Below are 16,649 nucleotides of genomic sequence, written 5' to 3' on the forward strand. Positions count from 1 at the left end.
CCTCCCTCTCACTCCTCTCTCTCCCCAGCCTGTGAGTGTAACCCTGTGGGTTCTGTGAACGCTTTCTGCCACGAGGCCACAGGTCAGTGTGAGTGTGTGGCAGGGGCATCAGGGCGTCAGTGTGCCCACTGCCTGCCAGGCTACTGGGGCTTCCCTCAATGCCGGCCCTGCCAGTGCAACGGCAACAGCGACTACTGCCACCCTCAGACTGGGGAGTGCCAGGGCTGCCGTGCCTCCACCACCGGGCACATGTGTGAAAGGTACTGTGTGAAATTATACCATATAAAAATAATAGCTAGCTAATATACCGCACACCAAACCACAGTGTAGAGCACAACTGCATATTTCACTGTCATGCTTTCAGTACCAACTGTGTTTGTGTGTATGTGAGTGTTTTCCGTGCCTCTTATCATGTCTTACCCCGTACCTACAGGTGTCTGGATGGTTACCATGGCGACCCCGTGTTGGGTTTGGGGGGTCACTGCCGCCCCTGCATGTGTCCAGATGGGCCGGGGAGCGGACGCCAGTATGCAGACGGCTGCTACCAGACCGCCAACAACTACCAGCTGGTCTGTGTCTGCAGCCCTGGATACAGAGGTTAGATAGATAGACACACACACCACACCACATCATACACACACCACATCAGACACACACTGTTCTCCAGGTCCTAGTTCACATTTTCTCTGAAATTACAGAGCTAGCTGAATCCCCTCTGGTCTTGGTCATAATGGGCAGGTAGTAACTACAGGGACAGTGAGTGTGTGACAAACCCCACAGATACTTCTCTCACTGGAACAGGAAGCTAGTCCACTGCCTGTAACTGTTTACGACTGTTTACGACTGTTTTCAGTGTACAATTTTGCCATGACTGCGCTATACTAAATACTGCAGCCTATGGACAGTTCTGCTTCCTTGCAGATCTATAAGTGTGTGTGTGTGTGTGTGTAAACAGTTGGGAATTGACCTTTCCTTCCCTTCCATAGGAGCCAGGTGTGACAAGTGTGCCCCAGGACACTATGGTAACCCCCAGGTGCCCAGCGGGCGCTGTCTGCCCTGCCAGTGTAGCGACAACATTGACCAGCTGGACCCGGGATCCTGCGACGCTCGCACAGGCGTCTGCCTCAAATGCCTGCACCATACCGAGGGCTATGGCTGCCGGCGCTGCAAGCTGGGTTACTACGGCAACGCCGTCACCCAGAGTTGCAGGAGTGAGTACAATTAGACCGTGTGTGTGTGTATGTATGTACAGTGCCTTGCAAAAGTATTCGGCCCCCTTGAACTTTGCGACCTTTTGCCACATTTCAGGCTTCAAACATAAAGACATAAAACTGTATTTTTTGTGAAGAATCAACAACAAGTGGAAAACAATCATGATGTGGAACGACATTTATTGGATATTTCAAACTTTTTTAACAAATCAAAAACTGAAAAATTGGGCGTGCAAAATTATTCAGCCCCCTTAAGTTAATACTTTGTAGCGTCACCTTTTGCTGCGATTACAGCTGTAAGTCGCTTGGGGTATGTCTCTATCAGTTTTGCACATCGAGAGACTGACATTTTTTCCCATTCCTCCTTGCAAAACAGCTCGAGCTCAGTGAGGTTGGATGGAGAGCATTTGTGAACAGCAGTTTTCAGTTCTTTCCACAGATTCTCGATTGGATTCAGGTCTGGACTTTGACTTAACCATATCCAGGTGTTAGAATGGCCATTTTTGAACCATTCCATTGTAGATTTCGCTTTATGTTTTGGATCATTGTCTTGTTGGAAGACAAATCTCCGTCCCAGTCTCAGGTCTTTTGCAGACTCCATCAGGTTTTCTTCCAGAATGGTCCTGTATTTGGCTCCATCCATCTTCCCATCAATTTTAACCATCTTCCCTGTCCCTGCTGAAGAAAAGCAGGCCCAAACCATGATGCTGCCACCACCATGTTTGACAGTGGGGATGGTGTGTTCAGCTGTGTTGCTTTTACGCCAAACATAACGTTTTGCATTGTTGCCAAAAAGTTCAATTTTGGTTTCATCTGACCAGAGCACCTTCTTCCACATGTTTGGTGTGTCTCCCAGGTGGCTTGTGGCAAACTTTAAACGACACTTTTTATGGATATCTTTAAGAAATGGCTTTCTTCTTGCCACTCTTCCATCATGGGCCTCTTGGCTGCATCTCTGATCAGTCTTCTCCTTGTATGAGCTGAAAGTTTAGAGGGACGGCCAGGTCTTGGTAGATTTGCAGTGGTCTGATACTCCTTCCATTTCAATATTATCGCTTGCACAGTGCTCCTTGGGATGTTTAAAGCTTGGGAAATCTTTTTGTATCCAAATCCGGCTTTAAACTTCTTCACAACAGTATCTCGGACCTGCCTGGTGTGTTCCTTGTTCTTCATGATGCTCTCTGCGCTTTTAATGGACCTCTGAGACTATCACAGTGCAGGTGCATTTATACGGAGACTTGATTACACACAGGTGGATTGTATTTATCATCATTAGTCATTTAGGTCAACATTGGATCATTCAGAGATCCTCACTGAACTTCTGGAGAGAGTTTGCTGCACTGAAAGTAAAGGGGCTAAATAATTTTGCACGCCCAATTTTTCAGTTTTTGATTTGTTAAAAAAGTTAGAAATATCCAATAAATGTCGTTCCACTTCATGATTGTGTCCCACTTGTTGTTGATTCTTCACAAAAAAATACAGTTTTATATCTTTATGTTTGAAGCCTGAAATGTGGCAAAAGGTCGCAAAGTTCAAGGGGGCCGAATACTTTCGCAAGGCACTGTATGTATGTATGTATGAATGTGTATGTGTATATGAATGTGTATGTGTATATATGTGTGTGTGTGTGTGTGTGTGTGTGTGTGTGACTGTCTTTCTCTCTCTGTAGGGTGTATGTGTTATTCAGTGGGCACGACGTCGGAGGCGTGTCCATCCCCGGGGGAGTGTCACTGTGACCTGCAGACTGGCCAGTGTCCGTGCCGGCCTAACGTGATTGGCCAGAACTGTGACCGCTGTGCCCCTGATACGTTCAACATAGGAAGCGGACAAGGCTGCCAGACCTGTGACTGTGACCCAACCCACTCCTTTGGGACGTCGTGCAACGAGGTGAGGGCCACAACTGACCACTCCTTTACCCCATCCTTCCAAAACAACACCCACACCCCGTGTAGTCACCCATAGCAAATTGGACAGTGTTACCTAGTGTTGATTTTTAGTGTAACATTTCTAGTGTTGATTCAGGTGTTAAATTAACTCTAAGGGTTCAATTAACACTCATTGGTGTAAAAGAACCCCAGCGTTGGATTTAATAACCAGAGATGAACTAAAACTACTCCCGTCATTATCATATTGCCCAGTATGCTCTATTGCAGGTAGATTCTTCTGGAATTGGTTATTTCAATATCTACAGTACATTCGGAAACTATTCAGATCCCTTGACTTTTTCAACATTTTGTTACGTTACGGCCTTATTCTAAAATAGATTACATTCCCCCCCCTCATCAATCTGCACACCATACCCCATAATGACAAAACAAAACAGGTTTTTAGACATTTTTGCACATTTATATAAAACAAAAAAAGTGGAAATATCACATTTAAATAGAACTTTGTTTCAAGTCTTCTTGGGTTAAACGCTACAAGCTTTGAACACCTGTATTTGGGGAGTTTCTCCCATTCTTCTCTGCAGATCCTCTCAAGCTCTGTCAGGTTGGATGGGGAGCACCGCTGCACAGCTATTTTCAGGTCTGTCCAGAGATGTTAGATCGGGTCCAAGTCCGGGCTCTGGCTCGGCCACTCAAGGACATTCAGAGACTTGTCCCGAAGCCACTCCTGCATTGTCTTGGCTGTGTGTTTACGGTTGTTGTTCTGTTGGAAGATTAACCTTTGCCCAAGTCTGAGGTCCTGAGCGCTCTGTAGCAGGTTCTAATCAAGGATCTCTCTGTACCTTGCTCCATTCATCTTTTCCTCAATCCTGACTAGTCTCCCAGTCACTGCCGCTGAAAAACATCCCCACAGCATGATGCTGCCACCACCATGTTTCAACATAGGGATGGTGCCAGGTTTCCTCCAGGTTTCCTCCAGAACTCTTTGGCATTCAGGCCAAAGAGTTCAATCTTGGTTATATCAGACCAGAGAATCTTGTTTCTCATGGTTTGAGTGTCCTTTAGGTGCCTTTTGGCAAACTCCAAGCAGGCTGTCATGTGCCTTTTACTAAGGAGTGGCTTCCGTCTGGCCACTCTACCATAAAACCCTGATTGGTGAAGTGCTGCAAGAAGGACTCCCATCTGGAAGGACTACCATCTGGAAGGACTCTCATCTCCACAGAGGAACTCTGGAGCTCTGTCAGAGTGACCATCAGGTTCTTGGTCACCTCCCTGACCAAGGCCCTTCTCCCCCGATTGCTCATTTTGGCCAGGCGGCCAGCTCTAGGAATTTTGGCGGTTCCAAACGTCTTCCATTTAAGAATTATGGAGGCCGCTGTGTTCTTGGGGACGTTCAACACTGTAGTTTTTTTGGGGGACCCATCCCCAGATCTGTGCTTCGACACAATCCTGTCTCGGAGCTCTACGGAGAATTCCTTCGACGTCATGGCATGGTTTTTGCTCTGACATGAACTGTCAACAGTGGGACCTCAAATAAACAGGTGTGTACCTTTTTTTTTTTTTACATTTTATTTTTGTATAAAAAAATAAATAGTTGGTAGATCAGCTTTAATATGCAGATAGATTGTAGCTTCAATGTAATTGTCTGCATCACTTCCAATCCCTCATATTGTTTTACACTACCGGTCAAAAACACCTCATTCAAGGGTTTTTCTTTATTTTTACAATTTTCTACATTGTAGAATAATAGTGAAGACATCAAAACTATGAAATAACACATATGGAATCATGTAGTAACCAAAAAAGTGTTTAACAAATCAAAATATATTTTATATTTGAGATACTTCAAATAGCCACCCTTTGCCTTTATGACAACTTTTCACACTCTTGGCATTCTCTTAACCAGCTTCGCCTGAAATATTTTTTCCAACAGCCTTGAAGGAGTTTGCACATAGGCTAAGCACTTGTTGGCTGCTTTTCCTTCACTCTGCGGTCCGACTCATCCCAAACCATCTCAATTTGGTTGAGGTTGGGGGATTCTGGAGGCCAGGTCATCTGATGCAGCACTCCATCACTGTCCTTCTTGGTAAAATAGCCCTTACACAGCCTAGAGGTGTGTTGGGTTATTGTCCCATTGAAAAACAAATGATAGTCCCACAAAGCCCAAACCAGATGGGATGGCGTATCGCTGCAGAATGCTGGTTAAGTGTGCCTTGAATTTTTAGTTGTTGTTGTACTTTTAACACTTTTTTCTCCCCAATTTCGTGGTATCCAATTGGTAGTTATAGTCTTGTCTCATTGCTGCAACTTCCATACGGACTCAGGAGAGGCGAAGGTCGAAGAGCAAGACATTCCTAAGTGACCCCAAACGGTAGTGTATATACCGGTAGTGTGTATATATATACAGTTGAAGTCGGAAGTTTACATACACTTAGGTTGGAGTCATTAAAACTTGTTTTTCAACCACTCCACACATTTTTTGTTAACAAACTGTAGTTTTGGCAAGTCGGTTAGGACATCTACTTTGTGCATGACACAAGTCATTTTTCCAACAATTGTTTACAGACAGACTATTTCACTTATAATTCACTGTATCACGATTCCAGTGGGTCATACATTTACATTCACTAAGTTTACTGTGCCTTTAAACAGCTTGTAAAATTCCAGAAAATGATGTCATGGCTTTAGAAGCTTCTGATTGGCTTTGCTTTGACATCATGGGAAAATCAAAAGAAATCAGCCAAGACCTCAGAAAAAGTCTGGTTCATCCTTGGGAGCAATTTCAAAACGCCTGAAAGTACCACGTTCATCTGTACAAACAATAGTACGCAAGTGTAAACACCATGGGACCACGCAGCCGGAAGAAGACTCATTCTTTCGGGGGTGGCAGCATCATGTTGTGGGGGTGCTTTGCTGCAGGAGGGACTGGTGCACTTCACAAAACAGATGGCATCATGAGGATGGAAAATTATGTGGATATATTGAAGCAACATCTCAAGACATCAGTCAGGAAGTTTGTTCGCAAATGGGTCTTCCAAGTGGACAACGACCCCAAGCATACTTCCAAAGTTGTGGCAAAATGGCTTAAGCACAACAAAGTCAATGTATTGGAGTGGCCATCACAAAGCCCTGACCTCAATGCTATCAAAAATGTGTGGGCAGAACGGAAAAAGTGTGTGTGAGCAAGGAGGCCTACAAACCTGACTCAGTTACACCAGCTCTGTCAGGAGGAATGGGCCAAAATTCACCCAACTTATTGTGGGAAGCTTGTGGAAGGCTAGCCAAAACGTTTGACCCAAGTTAAACAATTTAAAGGCAATGCTACCAAATACTAATTGAGTGTATGTAAACTTCTGACCCATTGGGAATGTGATGAAAGAAATAAAAGCTGAAATAAATCTGTTTCTCTACTATTATTCTGACATTTCACATTCTTAAAATAAAGTGTTGATCCTAACTGGCCTAAGACAGGGCATTTTTACTGGGATTAAATGTCATGGATTGTGAAAAACTGAGTTTAAATGTATTTGGCTAAGGTGTATGTAAACATCCGACTTCAACTGTATATCTTAAAAATATATATCTTTCCTTTACCCTCCAACCCTTTATTTACAACTCATACATACTATATACATTTTATGGACACAGTCTATTTTACAATAGTTCTATTTTGTTTGTTTCTACTCTGGGATTGCTGGCCTTCTAGGCAGAGTTGCAAAGAAAGAGCCATATCTCAGACGTTCCAATAAAAAGATTCAGATGGGCAAAAGAACACAGACACTGGACAGCGGAACTCTGCCTAGAAGGCCAGCATCCCGGAGTCGCCTCTTCGCGGTAGACGTTGAGACTGGTGTTTTGCGGGTACTATTTAATGAAGCTGCCAGTTGAGGACTTGTGAGGCGTCTGTTTCTCAAACTAGACACACTAATGTACTTGTCCTCTTGCTCAGTTGTGCACCGGGGCCTCCCACTCCTCTTTCTATTCTGGTTAGAGCCAGTTTGCGCCGTTCTGTGAAGGGAGTGGTACACAGCGTTGCACAAGATCTTACATTTCTTGGCAATTTCCCGCATGGAATAACCTTCATTTCTCAGAACAAGAATAGATGGACGAGTTTCAGAAGAAATGTTTTTGTTTCTGGCCATTTTGAGCCTGTAACCGAACCCACATGCTGATGCTCCAGATACTCAACTACTCTAAAGAAGGCCAGTTTTATTGCTTCTTTAATCAGAACAACAGTTGTCAGCTGTGCTAACATAATTGCAGAAGGGTTTTCTAATGATCAATTAGCCTTTTAAAATGCTAAACTTGGATTAACACAACGTGCCATTGGAACACAGGAGTGATGGTTGCTGATAATGGGTCTCTGTACGCCTATGTAGATATTCCATAAAAAATCTGCCGTTTCCAGCTACAATAGTCCTTTACAACATTAACAATGTCTACACTGTATTTCTGATCAATTTTATGTTATTTTAATGGACAAAAATGTGATTTTCTTTCAAAAACAAGGACATTTCTAAGTGACCCCAGACTTTTGAATGGTAGTGTGTGTGTGTGTGTGTGTATATAATCTTTACCCTCTTCCCCTCCCCCAATTGGAGCAAACTAGTGAATAACAACACTTACGCCTGTATTTCCAGCTTATACATACTATATTTTATGGACACAATCTATTTTACAATAGTTATATTTAGTTTGTTTTTACTCCTGTCCTTCCTCTACCCTCAATCTCTCCCATCTATTTCTGATGTCCATCCGGTTTGATTTCTATTTGCCATATCTTTCAAACTGTGCTCTTTCACTAAAGTTCTGAACCTATATACGTTTTACGGGCACAGTATGTTTTACATTAGTTATCTTGTTGTTGTTCGTTTTTATCAGTACCAACCTTCAGCTCCATTCAACTCCTCCCATCTATCACTTAACACCAGAATCTGCAGAGCTGGGAAGGTTGTATCCACCATATAAATAACATTTGAATTTGCCATCATTTCAAAAAAACATTTTTTTTTCACTTTGTCATTATGGGGTATTGTGTGTAGATTGATGAGGATTTTATTTAATACATTTTAGAAAAAGGCTGTAACGTAACAAATTGTGGAAAGAGTCAAGGGGTCTGAATACTTTCCGAATGCACTGTATGTGTTTGCATGTGAATTGAGTAATTCATATTATGCTACACAAATATAAATAGCATACATTTTTCTAACCTTATCCAATCTGTTACTTGGATATACTGCACCCATTACTGAAAAGGTTGTTCAAGTTTAGATGCTTTAGCTCAGGGATCATCAACTACATTTAGCTGAGGGATGATTTTGTCTTGAGAGAATGGTCAGGGAGCCGGAACATAATTACAAATCATTTGTAGACTGCAAATTGATAGCAAGAAGCCCAAACGGATATATTTTACTAAAACATAATCATTTCAAACCTTGTTTACTTTTGTATACGGTCACGAATATCTCCCTATTATGCATAAAAATACATGTGGGATTATTTAAGATACTATTTCTTGAAGTAGTATTGAAGTAGTATTTGATGTAGGGTTTCAGATGTTTTCAGAAGATGGCCAGGCCCTACTGTCCTAGTTTCAGGAGGAAGCTGGTTCCACCATTGGGGTGCCAGGACAAAGAAGAGCTTTGACTGGGCTGAGTGGGTGCTGCCACTCCCTTAGCTGCCCTCCCTGAGTGGGAGCTGGCCTCCCTGAGTGGGAGCTGGCCTCCCTGAGTGGGAACTGCCCTCCCTTAGCTGCCCTCCCTGAGTGGGCCAAGAGACTAGAGGTGGCAGAACTGAGTACTCGGGTTTGGGTGTAGGGTTCGAGCATAGCCTGAAGGTAGGGAGGGGCAGTTCCTCTTGCTGCTTCGTAGGCACGTGCCATGGTCTTGTAGTGGATGCGAGATTCAACTGGAAGCCAGTGGAGTTTACGGCGGAGCAGGGTGATATGGGAGAACTTGGGGAAGGTTTTCAAACAGACAGACTGTCGCGTTCTGTATAATTTGCAGAGGTTTGATAGCACACGTAACTAGGGCTTGGGCTCAGTTTTTTTCTGATTAGAAAGCACACCATTTTCCTGGTTTGGAAACACTGTCAGCAGGAGTAGTGTGTTTACTGGCTGAGTTCCATAGAGGAAGGAAGGCTTAGAATACACTTTGGGGTTACTAAACAAGCATTCCACTCAGAGACAGAGAGAGAAACTCCATCAACCATTTATGGGCTAAGAACAGGAGAGAGCTAGACCCAATAGTAATTCATTATTATTTTGTAATACAGACATGTTTTTTTTGTGCTGCAAACACCCTGGACCGTATTCACAAATAGTTTCAGAATAGGAGTGCTGATGTAGGATCGGATTTCCCTTTTAGATTATACTGAAAAAGATTATATGGACAGAAGGATCTGATCCTAGGTCAGCACTCCTACTCTAAGACTCTGTATACAATACAGGCCACTGTCCATTGTACAGTGTGTAGCAAGGAAACCTAGAGATGGTACACTGAGTTTACAAAACATTATGCTCTTTCCATGACATATGCTGACCAGGTGAATCCAGGTGAAAGCTGGGATCCCTTATTGATGTCACTTGTTAAAGTCACTTCAGTCAGTGTAGATGAAAGGGAGGAGACAGGTTAAATAAGGAGTTTAAAGCCTTGAGACAATTTAATCATGGATTGTGTATGTGTGCCATTCAGAGGGTGAATGGGCGAGACAAAAGATTTCAGTGCCTTTGAACAGGGTGTGGTAGTATGTGCCAGGCGCACCTGTTTGTTCAAAGAACTGCAACGCTGCTGGCTTTTTCACACTCAACAGTTTCCTGTGTGTATCAAGAATGGTCCACCAACCAAAGGACATCCAGCCAACTTGACACAACTGTGGGAAGCAGTGGAGTCCAGGGAAGCATGGGCCAGCATCTCTGTGGAACGCTTTCAACACCTTGTAGAGTCCATGCCCGACGAATTGAAGCTGGGGGGGGGGGGGAACTCAATATTAGGTGTTCTTAATGTTTTGTACACTCAGTGTATATTGCATGTTCATAATGCTGATGTGTTGTGTGTTTTCTAGCTGTCGGGGCAGTGCTCATGCAGGCCAGGTTTCGGGGGAAGAAAATGCAACGAATGCCGAGATAAGTTCTGGGGAGATCCTGAGGTCAAATGTCAAGGTAAGTTTCTCTGGCTGGGATTATGAGTGTCAGTGGAAAGTACAAAGTATGTGTGTGGATTCGTTCCCATGACTGCCTTAAACTTGTGTGCATCATGAAGCTGAAACATGTGCAACAGGGTATCTAAGTGCTTCATTGTGGGAAGTGGGTCTCCTTCTGAATTTACTGGGGTCTGGAGAAACACTCTTAGAGAGGGGTTCTGCGTGTTTGGAATCTGTCTCTTAGAGTTTGAGTAAACAGTCTCTCATTGACTCGTTCTCATGACCGGTGGTTCCCCTGAGTGACTGGGCTGGAAGCCGAGTTTTATGTTTTTTTGTTGTAGCGTTGCAGTTTTCTCTGTGTGTGTGTGTGTGTGTGTGTGTGTTATCAGACTCCAGCAGAGTGGATGTCTCTGGAGATACTGAATTGGCTTTCATGCATCCGTGTTGTTTTAACATTGTGTGTAATTCATGTTGTGATTGAAAAATTACATATTTACCTGATTTGTTTGATATTAACAGTTAGCATGCTTAATGGATAGGAGGATATTTCTGTCCTGTTAGTGTCTGTGTTTTCATGGGTTCCACTCTCGTTCCCTGCAGCTAATGTGGGTGTATGGTCACTGGAGATGGCTTGAGCTGACAAATGGGTTAAAGACTGCATTACATAGACAATAATGTGTTTTACCTTGCATCTGGGAAACTAAGTCAGGGTGGGGTTAAGACAACAACCCATGTGCAGATAACGACAGGATGAAGCCAGAGTGGCTTATGAGGCCCCAATCTGCATGAGGGGGGTTTAACCAACCGTGACTGAGCATTGTTAGTCAGCCATACAGTTGAAGTCTGAATCTTACATACACTTAGGTTGGAGTCATTAAAACTTGTTTTTCAACCACTCTAAAAAAATTGTGTTTAACAAACTATAGTTTTGGCAAGTCGGTTAGGACATCTACTTTGTGCATGACACAAGTCATTTTTCCAACAACTGTTTACAGACAGATTATTTCACTTATACTTCACTGTATCACAATTCCAGTGGGTCAGAAGTTTACATACACTAAGGTGACTGTGGGATGAAGGAATTTGGAATGAAGGTACCATGTTCATCTGTACAAACAATAGTACGCAAGTATAAAAACCATGGGACCACGCAGCTGTCATACTGCTCAGGAAGGAGACGCGTTCTGTCTCCTAGAGATGAATGTACTTTGGTGCGAAAAGTGCAAATAAATCCCAGAACAACAGCAAAGGACCTTGTGAAGATGCTGGAGGAAACGGGCACAAAAGTATCTATATCCACAGCAAAACGAGTCTTATATCGACATAACCTGAAAGGCCGCTCAGCAAGGAAGAAGCCACTGCTCCAAAACTGCCATAAAAAGCCAGACTACGGTTTGCAACTGCACATGGGGACAAATATCGTACTTTTTGGAGAAATGTCCTATGGTCTGATGAAACAAAAACAGAACTGTTTGGCCATAATGACCATCGTCATGTTTTGAAGAAAAAGGGGGAGGCTTGCAAGCTGAAGATCCCCATCCCAACCGCGAAGCACGGGGGTGGCAGCATCATGTTGTGGAATTGCTTTGCTGCAGGAGGGACTGGTGCACTTCACAAAATAGATGGCATCATGATGAGGAAAATTATGGGATATATTGAAGCAACATCTCAAGACATCAGTCAGGAAGTTCAAGCTTGGTCACAAATGTGTCTTCCAAATGGACAATAACCCCAAGCATACTTCTGTAATGCTCCGGGTGTCGTGGGTGTGGAGTCAAATGCAGGAGACAGAGAGTTCAATGCTGCGCGTCTTTTAATCGCACCAACGCACCACAGGGTGCTCACAAAAAAGTTACGTTCCCAAAACACAGGGAATCAAAATGTACAATGGGAAACAATCCCGACTGGGCACTAACACGTGCCTATACCACAGAGCCGAAGGTTACATAGAAATAATCCCGCACAACAACCAGGCGGGCCGGCTGTCTAATAAAGACAAACTAATTAAACATCCACAGGTGCTACCACTCAACATACAAGGAGGGGGAGGAAAAACAATCAGTGGCAGCTAATAGGCCGGTGACGACGACCGCCGAGCGCCACCTGCCCGGGAAAGGGAAACACCCTCGGTCGGACTCGTGACAGTACCCCCCCCCTGACGCGCGGCTCCCGCAGCGCGCCGACACCGGCCTCGAGGTCGCCCCGGAGGACGAGGCTCAGGGCGATCCGGATGGAGGCGATGGAAATCCCTCAACATGGAGGGATCCAAGATGTCCCCCACCGGTACCCAGCACCTCTCCTCCGGACCGTACCCCTCCCAGTCCACGAGGTACTGCAGGCCCCTTGCGTCTTGAGGGGTCCCCGGCGTCTTGAGTCCAGAATGGCCCGGATCGTGTACGCCGGGGACCCCTCGATGTCCAGCGGGGGGGAGGGACCTCCGGTACCTCACTGTCCTGCAGGGGACCAGCTACCACCGGCCTGAGGAGAGACACATGAAACGAGGGGTTAATACGATAATAGGAAGGGAGTTGTAATCGATAACACACCTCGTTTATCCTCCTCAGGACTTTAAAGGGCCCTACACACTGCGGACCCAGCTTCCGGCAGGGCAAGCGGAGAGGTAGGTTTCGGGTCGAGAGCCAGACCCTGTCCCCCGGTACAAACACGGGGGCCTCACTGTGGTGGCGGTCAGCACTCCTCTTCTGCCGTCCACTCGCTTGTCGTAGAGATTCCTGGACGGCCCTCCAGGTCTCCTTGGAGCGCTGTACCCATTCCTCCACCACAGGAGCCTCGGTCTGGCTCGGATGCCATGGTGCCAGGACCGGCTGGTACCCCAACACACACTGAAAAGGGGACACGTTAGTAGAGGAGTGGCGTAGTGAGTTCTGAGCCATTTCAGCCCAGGGAATGTATCGTGCCCACTCCCCTGGCCGATCCTGGCAATACGACCGCAGAAACCTACCCACCTCCTGGTTCACTCTCTCCACCTGCTCTCGGGGTGATAACCGGAGGTCAGGCTGACAGAGACCCCCAAGCGTTCCATGAACGCTCTCCATACCCGGGACGTGAATTGGGGGCCCCGATCAGAAACGATGTCCTCCGGCACCCCGTAGTGCCGGAAGACATGGGTGAATAACGCCTCCGCAGTCTGTAGGGCTGTAGGGATACCGGGCAACGGGAGGAGACGGCAGGACTTAGAGAACCGATCCACAATCACCAGAACCGTGGTGTTCCCCTGAGACGGCGGGAGATCGGTTAGGAAATCTATGGACAGATGTGACCATGGCCGCTGTGGAACAGGGAGGGGTTGTAGCTTCCCTCTAGGAAGGTGCCTAGGAGCCTTACTCTGAGCGCACACTGAACAGGAGGAGACATAACCCTTAACGTCCTTAGCCAACGTAGGCCACCAATACCTCCCCTGAAGGCTCCCCACTGTCCTCGTCACCCCAGGGTGACCCAAGGAGGGTAGGACGTGAGCCCACCGAATCAGTTTGTCCCGAACACCAAGCGGCACGTACCTTCGCCCCGCTGGACACTGAGGAGGCGCGGGTTCAGCCCGTAACGCCCGCTCGATGTCCGAGTCCACCTCCCATACCACTGGGGCTACCAGCTTCGAGGCGGGAAGGATGGGAGTAGGTTCGGTGGACCCATCCTCCGTGTCATAAAGGCGGGACAGTGCGTCAGCCTTCACGTTCTGGGAGCCCGGTCTATAAGACAAAGTAAATCGGAACCGGGTGAAGAACATGGCCCACCTTGCCTGACGTGGGTTAAGTCTCCTAGCTGCCCGAATATACTCCAGATTCTGGTGGTCGGTCCAGATGAGAAAGGGGTGTTTAGCCCCCTCAAGCCAGTGTCTCCACACCTTCAGAGCTCTCCATCACTTGATCCATCGCGGATCCGATCCGATGAAGGACGGTGGTGTGGTGGAGAACCCGTTCCTCCATCGATGGGAGAGGGTTGGCTGCTGCTCCTGCTGACTCCATTCAATTTGAGGTGTGCGGGATTCTGTAAAGCTCCGGGTGTCGTGGGTGTGGAGTCAAATGCAGGAGACAGAGAGTTCAATGCTGCGCGTCTTTTAATCGCAACAACGCACCACAGGGTGCTCACAAAAAAGTTACGTTCCCAAAACACAGGGAATCAAAATGTACAATGGGAAACAATCCCGACCGGGCACTAACACGTGCCTATACCACAGAGCCGAAGGTTACATAGAAATAATCCCGCACAACAACCAGGCGGGCCGGCTGTCTAATAAAGACAAACTAATTAAACATCCACAGGTGCTACCACTCAACATACAAGGAGGGGGAGGAAAAACAATCAGTGGCAGCTAATAGGCCGGTGACGACGACCGCCGAGCGCCACCTGCCCGGGAAAGGGAAACACCCTCGGTCGGACTTGTGACAACTTCCAAAGTTGTGGCAAAATGGCTTAAGCATAATAAAGTCAAGGTGTTGGATCACAAAGCCCTGACCTCAATCCTATAAAACATTTGTGGGCAGAACCGAAAAAGCGTGTGTGAGCAAGGAGGCCTACAAACCTGACTCAGTTACACCAGCTCTGTCAGGAGGAATGGGCCAAAATTCACCCAACTTATTGTGGGAAGCTTGTGGAAGGCTACCAGAAACGTTTGACCCAAGTTGAACAATTTAAAGGCTATGCTACCAAATACTTATTGAGTGTATGTAAACATCTGACCCACTGGGAATGTGATGAAAGAAATAAAAGCTGAAATAAATAATTCTCTCTCCTATTATTCTTACATTTCACATTCTTAGAATAAAGTGGTGAACCTAACTGACCTAAAACCGGGGATTTTCACTAGGATTAAATGTCAGGAATTGTGAAAAACTTAGTTTAAATATATTTGGTTAAGGGGTATGTAAACTTCCGACTTCAGCTGTATATAGTACTCTGCATTTATGTAAAGGTTAGGTTACTCGGTCCAACACTCAAGGGTGGGGGTTCAACCAGCCTCATTATTGCAACAATTAATCAATATTAAATAAAGAGGATTGTTCGAAGAAATTACCAAATCTCTCTCAGTATTGAATTTCCAAGACATTGTGTCATTCTCTGTTTTGTTTGTTTGTGTGTATCAAATCAAAATTTATTTGTCACATACACATGGTTAGCAGATGTTAATGCGAGTGTAGCGAAATGCTTGTCGGTGTATGTGTGCATTCGTGCGTATGTCTGTCCTTGTGTCAGTGTGTGCATGTGTGTCACCAGTGTGGTGTTAGTTGGCTCTAAATTACTCCTCTCTGTCGACACCTACATGGTCTGTCTGCTGAACAACTGACTGACAAACAGACCAGTTTCCATCAATCACTGCATCTGGAGAAATGTATATCTCAGAGAAGTTGACACACCCTCAGAGAGACAGTGAGAGAGAGGAGGGAGGGAGGGAGATTTTGAGAGTGAATTTCTGGGAATAACTCCTTGGTTCGTGTGAGAATCAGAGCCAGATGTTCCAGAAATCAGAGGAATCTTGTCTTAATCGTGATCTTATTCCTGTGGTTTAGGAATTCCTGCAGTATTCCCAAACTGCCTGTAAAGTTAGTCGGACCTCTTGTCGCTGTCCTCGCCCTCTCAGCGCACTGTGTGTATACTGCACGCATGTGTGTGAATGTGTATGAGTGTGTGTGTTTGAAAGAGAGAGATAAAGAGAAATGTTTGATTGACACCATGCCTAGGTTAAGAGGATCATGTCATGGTTTGATTTAAGAGGTCAAGAGGTAAAGTGACAGGCTTGAAGACGGCGCCTGCGTGTGTGAATTAAGATGCCACGGTCATTGCAACAGTCGCAACCCTACCACGCACGTGGCTGTGATTATCGTGTTACCTGTTCGGAACAGCCTCAATGGACATACAAGGTGTTGAAAGTGTTTCACAGAGATGCTGGCCCATATTGACTCCAATGCTTCCCACAGTGTCAAGTTGGCTCGATGTTCTTTGGTTGGTGGACCGTTCTTGATACACACGGGATACTTTTGAGTGTGAGAAACCCAGCAGCGTTGCAGTTCTTGGTACAAACCGGTGCGCCCGGCACATACTACCACACCCTGTTCAAAGGCACATAAATATTTTGTCTTGCCCATTAACCCTCTGAATGGCACACATGCACAATCCAAGGTTTAAAAATCCTTCTTTAACCTGTCTCCTCCCCTTCATCTACACTGATTTGAAGTGGATTGAACAAGTGACATCAATAAGTGATAATAGTCAGTCTATATCTTGGAAGGAGCAGGTGTTCTTAGTAGTTTGTACACCAAATGTTGAGCAAACTCACAATCCTATTGCAGCTGGTTGCTTTATAATTGTATGTTGAATCATTCTTTTTTTTGGTGCATCGATCACCTCTTCAAAAGCTCAGGCAACAGTAATGGCTGCTAACCGCTTATATGCACCC

General features: G+C 45.5%; 1 protein-coding gene across 2 annotated transcripts in view; it reads left to right on the forward strand.

Annotated features, from left to right (window-relative positions):
* The window catches only part of LOC110490219 (laminin subunit beta-1), a 41,041-nt gene that overhangs the window by 19,887 nt on the left and 4,505 nt on the right, over positions 1-16,649 (forward strand). For both annotated transcript variants that reach the window (XM_036944496.1, XM_036944497.1), the window contains exons 19-23: positions 29-260; positions 434-597; positions 987-1,211; positions 2,881-3,098; positions 10,160-10,256. In XM_036944496.1, coding sequence (XP_036800391.1) covers positions 29-260; positions 434-597; positions 987-1,211; positions 2,881-3,098; positions 10,160-10,256 — 936 coding nt within the window. The remainder of the gene's footprint in view (positions 1-28; positions 261-433; positions 598-986; positions 1,212-2,880; positions 3,099-10,159; positions 10,257-16,649) is intronic.

The sequence above is a fragment of the Oncorhynchus mykiss genome, chromosome 15, assembly GCF_013265735.2.
Source record: "Oncorhynchus mykiss isolate Arlee chromosome 15, USDA_OmykA_1.1, whole genome shotgun sequence".
Taxonomy (NCBI): Eukaryota; Metazoa; Chordata; class Actinopteri; order Salmoniformes; family Salmonidae; genus Oncorhynchus; species Oncorhynchus mykiss.